Source organism: Parasteatoda tepidariorum, chromosome 10, assembly GCF_982258835.1.
Source record: "Parasteatoda tepidariorum strain Cologne lab strain chromosome 10, Ptep-v5.0, whole genome shotgun sequence".
Lineage (NCBI taxonomy): Eukaryota > Metazoa > Arthropoda > Arachnida > Araneae > Theridiidae > Parasteatoda > Parasteatoda tepidariorum.
The window spans coordinates 13,816,516-13,826,049 of NC_141764.1; the positions used below are offsets into that span (position 1 = coordinate 13,816,516).

The following is a 9,534-nucleotide window of genomic DNA, read 5'->3' on the forward strand; positions in this document are numbered from 1 at the left end:
CCCACTATAACCATCTAATGAAGCTACTTAGTTCTCTGCAACTGCGTGGATATCATATCCGAGCTGGTTTATCTGTCAGTCTCATAACCGGCAGAACAAGAGTTCGAGTCCTAGTGTTGACACCACACTATTTCCTCCATTCCCTTCAACACATGAAGAATTTACAGTGCCAGGCACTCTCCAATACCCATCACCTTAGGAAAAAACGAGCTCCCATGTCTAGTTAAATAAAATTTAAAAAAATTTTCGTTTTTGAAAAGTAGGGGAGAGTGGGGTCAATTGTAACATTTTTTACTTAACTCTTTTTAACTAACAAAAAATCCAATATATTATTAGTATTAATTGACAGACGAGTAAAGTAGACTATCGTCTACTAGAAAAAAAAATAAATACCTTATTTTGAATGTTATTATATTAGTTATTAACAATTTTTGACAGTCGTGCACTTGTTACAATTGTCCCCACTTACGGGGACAATTGTAACAGTTCATAAATTGAACTAAAACATAGTTAATTATTCATATTATCATAGTTGTGATATATTTTTTATTGATCAAAATAGTAGTGATATTTTAGGAGTAAAAATAATAATGAGCAGAAACCTAAACGGTTAAACTTTTAACTTTAAGGGGTTAAAAATTTTAATTTATGCTGTGAAAGGTGACTAATAAAATAATGCACATGCAACATAATATAAATGATATAGGAAACTATTGGTGGTTCTTAAAGAGTTAAGTAATGGTTTGTAAACATAAGATTATTTATTTTCAGCTGTTACATTCGTCCCTTTACTTATTGTTACAATCGTCCCCAAGACGCCATTTCAGCTTCATTTGTTAAAAACAATGCTAGTTAATTAGCAAAACTAATCTTTTTTTTTATTGAAATGTTAATTAAAGTGTCCACTTACATATTCGGTTAATAATTTTTATTTGTTTAAACAAAATTACTTTGTTACAATATAATATTCTAATACCCAAAAAAAGTACTTGCGTGGCGTGAAAATATCTTTTGTGATGTAATTCTTTCAAAAGTACATAAAAATCGTTGCCAGCAGGGGTGTACATGTAGATTTATTAAATACACCTTGTGCGCCACCTAGGAACCAAATCTAGAACCCGACACTCGAAATTTTTGCTCTGTTACAATCGTATCCTGTTACAATTGACCCCACTCTCCCCTACTAGTTATAAATGGTTAAAAAACTGTATAGTTTTGTATTCATTGTTTTATAATCATACTTTTTGTAATAGGTTTTATAAAGGGAATAAATGTTCTTTACCGTAAACTTTACGGTTAATCGGATGGGCAGTCAGCTGCCATTTATTTTACAATTTTTGAATGAAGATTTTAGCAGTGTATCTGACTTAAATAACCAAAGTCGTTGGTAATAATCTTCTTTTAACAAATAAACGAACTCAAAATGAGTTATAAATATCCAAATTCAACACCTGTATAATTAAAAATATTTTCTTTAAGTTTTCATTATTATGGATTTAATGATATAACAAACTAATTTTCCTCCTTCTTTTCTAAAAACAGGTGAAATTTCAACTCCTATTGAAACACTTAAAGAAGTTTCCAAACCAATAGCTGACAACATTAAGCTGGGAATGCCCAGTGTACCATTTAAACCCATTTCAGGTAACACAAGTCACACCATCTTCTTTTTTTCTTGTACGCATTACCTTGAAAGACCGACATCGGGGGAATGTCGACTTTCATCCATGAATGTCGGCAATCACATAATCACTTTGGGGAATGTCAGAAATATTTGTTATAGCCAATTTGATATTCATTGATATTTTAAAAAATCATTCGATATTTGATTATCCGATTTGGATATTTAAGGGAAAACATCAGTGTTGGCAATACCGGGCAAATATATACGGAACAGTGACAGTTAACCTTAAAAAATATCAATGAATCAGTGAAGGGAATACCGGGCAAATATACACAGGGCAAAGATTTTTCATTTTAAAAATATTTACAGGTAGAGAATACCAATTATTATCTCCACATATTTTCAATGGGGAATCGTAAAACAACATTTTAGGTCCAAAGACATGACTGATTTGAAAACCAGTCTCATTGCTGTTACGGCGGCAGCATCGATTGCAGCTTCAATCTTAGTGTAAACCACATAAAAAAAAGAGAGCATCTAACTTTTGCGAGAAAAACATTCAAAACTTGCCTAGATAAATTTGCCTTCAAGCATATAAATTTTTAAAACATACATTTATTACACTTTGCAAAGTGCATCCATGAAATAAGGGCATTCAATTTCCCTTAACTTGCATTTAAATTTAAAAATTTACTTTCCTAAAGCATCAAACATTAAAAGTCAACTTCCATAAAAATATTAATATGAAATAACAATTTTACTGCGTTTTATAATTTATCTTCAAAACCAAAGTCATAGGGGTCAAAGTCAAGTAAAATCAAAGTCATTTCTCAAATCTCCTCTTAAATTATACTCCCCTTTCCAAAACTTCACAAACATATTGGAAAAAGATTTTTTCTTTCCTCTTTCTCTCTCTGAAAATGCTCTTAACGAATAGATAAGTGTGAGTCAGTTTTCTAAATATTGCGTTTCTTTTATGTTCTTAAAAAAAGGATTTAATACTTTTAAGACAATATAAGGAAGACAATAAATTTAATCATTTTTAAGTCAATTATTCTATTTTCGTTTCAATCAGATTTACACTAATATATTTACTTATAATTTAACATTTTCGAAATTAACAGATCTGAGTTTTAAAAAAAATTATTGTATGCGTTTTACAAAAAAAAAAAAAAAAAAAAACTTTGTTATTGTAGATTAAACTGGAAATACCAGATCAATTACTTTTTATTACCGGCTATGAACAGCTTACGACTAATGTTCAACTCATCATCCTTATAAGTATGAACCTAACGCAGAAGACAAGGAACCTAGACCAAGAGTTGGAACAAACTTGGAGGACTTTCTGATGAAACTAACCAATAATTTGCGATACATGAAGAATAAAACCACGAAAAACCTCCATGGTTAGCAAGACGGCAAGGGAATTTTATCCCATGATCCATCTACCACTAAGGATATTTAACTTCAGCATTGTGGACTGTGCGAGCAGCGAACAAAATTCATGTCGACCAGCCATTCATACGGATAATTTTTTAAGCTATTGTCGTGACTCTCTAATTGAGGTTTGATATCAGAAACTCTAGTTTTATCGAACCAGTCACTACAAAAGAGTTTCAAAACATTAGAACAAAACTGACAACAATATGTCACGTAAAGTCAATTAACTAAATTGTTTTTGATGTTTCTTTTTAATTCGTTTTATTATTGTAATTAATTGAACATTTTAAAATTCACTAATGTAGATCTTTTTATCCTATAAAAATTTAAATGCATTTTAACCCTTTTAAGACCGGCAGAGGGAGAAATAAGCGCCTTCACCAGTTGCGCAAACTCCCAGTTAATACCTTCTAAAGAGTTCGCATACGTTCAGTAGTGTGTCTAACACGACAAAAAAGTACAATTCAAATAAGAAATGCTAACTCGATTCCGTGTTGGAGTACCTTTTCATACATGAATGTAGACATTGTCGATATGAATCTCCCCACATTGATGATCTTCAGACGCGATGTGCACACTCCTTACAAGACAAAAGCACCCACTTCGATTTAAACATGTCTATTTCGATGGCTGGTCCACACTAAACAGTTGACTTTCTACGTGTGACTGCCACATTATCCAGCTCCTCGCGCAGTTTCTACTCAATCTCGATCACACACAGCATTGGCCTGTATACACTCGACTGCTAATGGCTTCAGAAAAGTGACCACGATCACGAACAGCACTCAAAAGTACGTTAATCTTAATACCGCTCTCCCGTCTTCTCACGAAACAGCAGTGAATCAACCAATAGTATCCGTTCATCGAATTCTACCGCTGATTAAATTCAGCTGGAGCAGTATTGTAGTGTGTCTACCACTACAAAAAAGTACAATTCAAGACATATCAATTTGGTTCAAAGGTGGAGTATCTTTTCATACATGAATACCTTTTCATACGAACAACACTCAAAAATACGTTAACCTTAATACCGCTCTCCCGTCTTCTCACGAAACAGCAATGAATCAACCAATAGTATCCTTTCATCGAATTCAATCGCAGATTAAATTCAGCTGGGGCAGTACTGTAGTGTGTCTACCACTTCAAAAAAAAAGTACAATTCAAGACATATCAATTTGGTTCAAAGGTGGAGTATCTTTTCATACATGAATACCTTTTCATACGAACAACACTCAAAAATACGTTAACCTTAATACCGCTCTCCCGTCTTCTCACGAAACAGCAATGAATCAACCAATAGTATCCGTTCATCGAATTCTACCGCTGATTAAATTCAGCTGGAGCAGTATTGTAGTGTGTCTACCACTACAAAAAAGTACAATTCAAGACATATCAATTTGGTTCAAAGGTGGAGTATCTTTTCATACATGAATACCTTTTCATACGAACAACACTCAAAAATACGTTAACCTTAATACCGCTCTCCCGTCTTCTCACGAAACAGCAATGAATCAACCAATAGTATCCTTTCATCGAATTCAATCGCAGATTAAATTCAGCTGGGGCAGTACTGTAGTGTGTCTACCACTTCAAAAAAAAAGTACAATTCAAGACATATCAATTTGGTTCAAAGGTGTAGTACCTTTTCATACATGAATGTTGATATAATTAATTATGACTCTCTATACAGTTCTAATAAGAGAAGATCATATTGAGATATCACGTCTTAGCCGCTAGAGTCAGAAAGGCTTGTTTCATACACGATGTCGTAGACAGTGAAGAGAGAGTTACAGGATCATGTCCTAAGGAGGTTAAAGCGATTTCTTTTCATTTAAATTAATTATATTAGTTACTTTTTTTTGAAAAAAATTTGCAGAGCAAGATTATTTAGCTTTTGTAAATAATATTCGTCTTTCTAACAACAATAAAATGCGTATGCCATGTCTTAAGACAATAGAATAGCAAAAATTGCATTCTCATTTCCGTTTAAATATTGATGAAATTTTAATGTCATTTTTATTATTCTGTTGCATGCCTTTTATTGTTATTTTTTACCTTTAAGTTATTTTGTAATGAGTGTCTTATATTTTTGCAGAAAGAAAAGAAAGAAGAGATGAAAACGAACGGCAAATGATAGCAACGAATACACTTCAAAAAGGTAGCTTGGAGTCGCGTCTTTAAGAACGAAAAATTTTCTAAACTTTTTCAACCATTATTGCTCCAATTTACCAATTACACGATTTTTGAATAGTGTAATTATATTTTTTCCGCTTGATGTAATTGTTCTTTTATCGAAAAAAATTTGGTCTTGAACGTTCGTGAGAGATATTTTCTGCTGCTGATTTAAATGACCTCATATGTACAGTGAATAATAAATGAATAAATAAACGGACATCCCTGAGTAACTTTTGATGTAATAATCGTATTTTCACGTTCTAGGACTCAATCTAAATGGTTCGAGAGAGTGACCAAATTAATTAGTAGGGGAGAGTGGGGTCAATTGTAACAGGGTACGATTGTAACAGAGCAAAAATTTCGAGTGTCGGGTTCTAGATTTGGTTCCTAAGTGGCGCACAAGGTGTATTTAATAAATCTACATGTACACCCCTGATGACAATCATTTTTATGTACTTTTGAAAGAGTTAGATCACAAAAGATATTTTCACGCCACGCAAGTACTTTTTTTGGTATTAGAATATTATATTGTAACAAAGTAATTTTGTTTAAACAAATAAAAATTAGTAACCGAATATGTAAGTGGACACCTTAATTAACATTTCAATAAAAAAAAAGATTAGTTTTGTTAATTAACTAGCATTGTTTTTAACAAATGAAGCTGAAATGGCGTCTTGGGGACAATTGTAACAATAAGTAAAGGGACGATTGTAACAGCTGAAAATAAATAATCTTATGTTTACAAACCATTACTTAAGGCATGGTACATGGCAACCACCAATAGTTTCCTGTATCATTTATATTATGTTGCATGTGCATTATTTTATTTGTCACCTTTCACAGCATAAGTTAAAATTTTTAACCTTAAAGTTAAAAGCTTAACCCTTTAGGTCTCTGCTCATTATTATTTTTACTCCTAAAATATCACTACTATTTTGATCAATAAAGAAATATATCACAACTATGATAATGTGTGTAATTAACTATGTTTTAGTTGAATTTATGAACTGTTACAATTGACCCCGTAAGTGGGGACAATTGTAACAAGTGCTCGACTGTCAAAAATTGTTAATAACTAATATAATAACATTTAAAATTAGGTATTTTTTTTCTAGTAGAGGATAGTCTACTTTACTCGTCTGTCAATTAATACTAATAATATATTGGATTTTTTGTTAGTTAAAAATAGTTACGTAAAAAATGTTACAATTGACCCCACTCTCTCCTACAGACGATATTTTAAGTTACGAAATCAGGGACAAAAACATACTTTCTCTGAATAAATATACCTTTTTTAAACGGATCTTGATAGTGGATTTTTGCACAATTCGGGAGTATCTTTTGATTCATGTAAAATATGTTATCATCCGGTATTTTAGTTTCTTAATTTTAATTTTTTTAACTTATACCAATACAATTCTGCTACTAGCAAGTTTTAAAAGGTAGTTAAACTCTAAACATTTTTGTTTATATGCTTTTTTAAATATCCTTATTTGCGTGCAATTTTACGTTATAAAAATAATTTTTTGCATCCTACAAATACCATACAGTTCTCTAACCTGAAGGTTTTTAAAGGTAGTTAAGCAGTTAACATTTTTGTTTACATATATTTTTTATAAATATTTTTATTTCAGTGCAATTTACGTTATAATAATTTTTAAGCACCCTTCAGATACCAATGCAGTTCTGCAACCAGCAGGTTTTAAAAGGTAGTTAAACAGTAAACAATTTTGTCTATAAATTTTTATAAATATCTTCGTTTCAGTGCAATTTACGTTATAATAAATTTTATCATCCTTCAAATCAGGTATTTATCAACTTAAACTTTAATAAAACAAAATTTTAAGAAAAAAGTAAAACTAATAAATGTGTAGTTTTAGATCACTGACTTAAAACCTCACATCACGTACTTTTATCGCTTTAAAGGAAAACGCCATTTCAGAAAACTACCAAACATTATTTCTCCTCATGTAATAAAACGACCCCTTACTTTTCAATTTTTTTTAAAGATAATTTTCCTTCGAATTATCAAAATATTAAAAAACTATGAAATATTTTTTTAAAAAAAGTAAATCAAATATTTACCTTAAAATCTACACTGTTTAAATTTTCATTCAAAAATTATGGTAAAATAACTCTGTTTATCCGATTAACCGTAAAATTTAAGGTAGAGAACATTTTCTTTCCTTTATGGTTTTTTAACTATTCACAACTAGCATTTTTCAAAAATGTAAAAAACAAATTTATATAACTAGACATAGGACCTCAGCTTTTTGAAAAGTAATGGGCATTGGAGAGTGCTGGACACTGAGGGAGACACATGACTTCATGTGTTGAAGGGAATGGAGGAAATATTGTGGTCTCAGCACTAGGACTCGAACTCCTGTTCCATCGGTCATGAGATGGACAGATAAGTCCCCTGGGTTATGATATTTGCAAAGAACTAAGTAGTTTCATTAGGTGGTTCTAGTGGGCGCGATAAAATTCTGGTTGTTTAACCGTATAAGGTGAAAGCAGTTAATAAACAGTTTTTCTCAAACTTAACAGTTTAACTACCATTTTATTTATGGTTAGTTGACTGTTTTGATTAAATATGGTAAAATGACCATTCAATAAATTGTTATTTAACCATTTTTTTCCGAAAAATTATAACAGTGTATGATAATGTGGAAAGAAGTCTGATAAGGAGGAAAAATATTAAGGGCGATATAAAGTCTAAAAATATGAAAAAAGATAATTGGTTTACAAAAGCAGAAATAGAAGTAAAAATATTAAAAATAACGGGCTGGCATAAGCATAACTAAAATAAAATAAACACATAAGGGGATAAATTTAAAAAAATAAAATCAGACGATAAAATTAAAGTCAATTTTTAGAACGATTGAGTTGTTTGTTTTCTTTAGATTAGTTTTTGTTTGGAATTTGAGTTCCTTATATCCCGTTACGGGTTTTTCTTGTTGTTTTATGATCTTTTCATTATCCCGTTACGGGTAGTTCATATTTGTTATTGTTTGTGTTGTTTCTGAATAAAAGTTTTTTATAAAAAAAACTAAACAGTTCTTTAATATAGCTTGATACGATACAGCGATGATATGGACTTTCATTCAAATCCCATGTTTTTCAGATATTCTTCAAAAAATAGACGTGTCTGCTTCACACATCGACAGTGTCCACTCCTCCCCGCTCTTTGTCCTCTTCCTCCTCTCCTCATATCTCCTCCTAATGATGTTCTCCGAATGAATTCCAATCAGCAGCACTTTTCATTACTTTTCAACGCCGCTTCACTACTTTTTTTCTTCCTGATGTTGTTCTGCTCTAACATTTGTGTGTTGGACATCTGTGTATATATGATTATCTGTCCAATAATGTGAAATATGAAGAACAATAAAAGTGTTACATTATTCCTCACGATGGCTTTGATTATTTAATATCAAACAAATCCGGTCACTTTTACTATCATTCATTTACTTTAAAGGACCAACACCTCCTAGAAAAAGAAAAGCCCTCCTCACGGGTTACCATAAACGAGAAATACGATCCCCTTCTTTACCCCTCACAGAGCAGTTTAGTAACCCATACGTAGTGACATCTTTCGTATGCTCTCCCCACTACGCAGTTTATGTTCGCTACTTCGAACTACTAAATTTATTCGTGCAGAGGCCTTCCTTCTTCTAGGGGGTGTTGGGATAGCCCGGTTGGTAGGACGTTGGATCCATGTCCGAGAGGTCGTGTATAACTCCCGCGTACAATATGGTGACTAGTGCACTCTAAATCTGCGGAGGTCGCGAAATCCTCCAAGTTTCCATGACAAATCAATACCTCCGGAGATACTGGATCGAGATTGATCGTGATTAGGTCAAAATTACGATCTGCGGGTGGCTGAATGGTGTGTAAATGTGCCCTCTCTGTGAATATATCCTCCATATATATGTTGTCTCCAGATATATCCTCAGGAATGCTTCAAAGACCGCGATCAATAGCACATTGCGAAACTCTAGTGTAACTCACTAGTTCATCTCCAGTGGTATTTTAAAGTCTGTTCAAAAATGAGTTCAGGTTGCAGTGAATCAACGGCATACTAGGTTCAAATACCGACCCAGAAATCATGTAAACCTTACGACAACCTTGTGTCGGAATTTTCTTGTTATTGTCACAAAAATGTTTGTACTAATAACCTTTTTTCAATAAAGCAAAAATATTGCACTTTCAAACCTTTCATCCTAAAAGGATCAAAAATTATTATTTTAAAGCTTTTTATAAAAAGTATTATCAATTAGGTCCAAAATGACGTTTTA

The 9,534-nt window shown here is 32.1% G+C and overlaps 1 protein-coding gene across 1 annotated transcript in view; it reads left to right on the forward strand.

Moving 5' to 3' along the window:
- The window catches only part of LOC107453928 (neurotrimin), a 98,996-nt gene extending 90,349 nt beyond the window's left edge, over window positions 1-8,647 (forward strand). The window contains exons 8-10 of the mRNA XM_043043863.3: window positions 1,543-1,644; window positions 5,160-5,222; window positions 8,364-8,647. Coding sequence (XP_042899797.1) covers window positions 1,543-1,644; window positions 5,160-5,222; window positions 8,364-8,479 — 281 coding nt within the window. The 3' untranslated portion in view covers window positions 8,480-8,647. The remainder of the gene's footprint in view (window positions 1-1,542; window positions 1,645-5,159; window positions 5,223-8,363) is intronic.
- The last annotated feature ends 887 nt before the right edge of the window (window positions 8,648-9,534 follow it).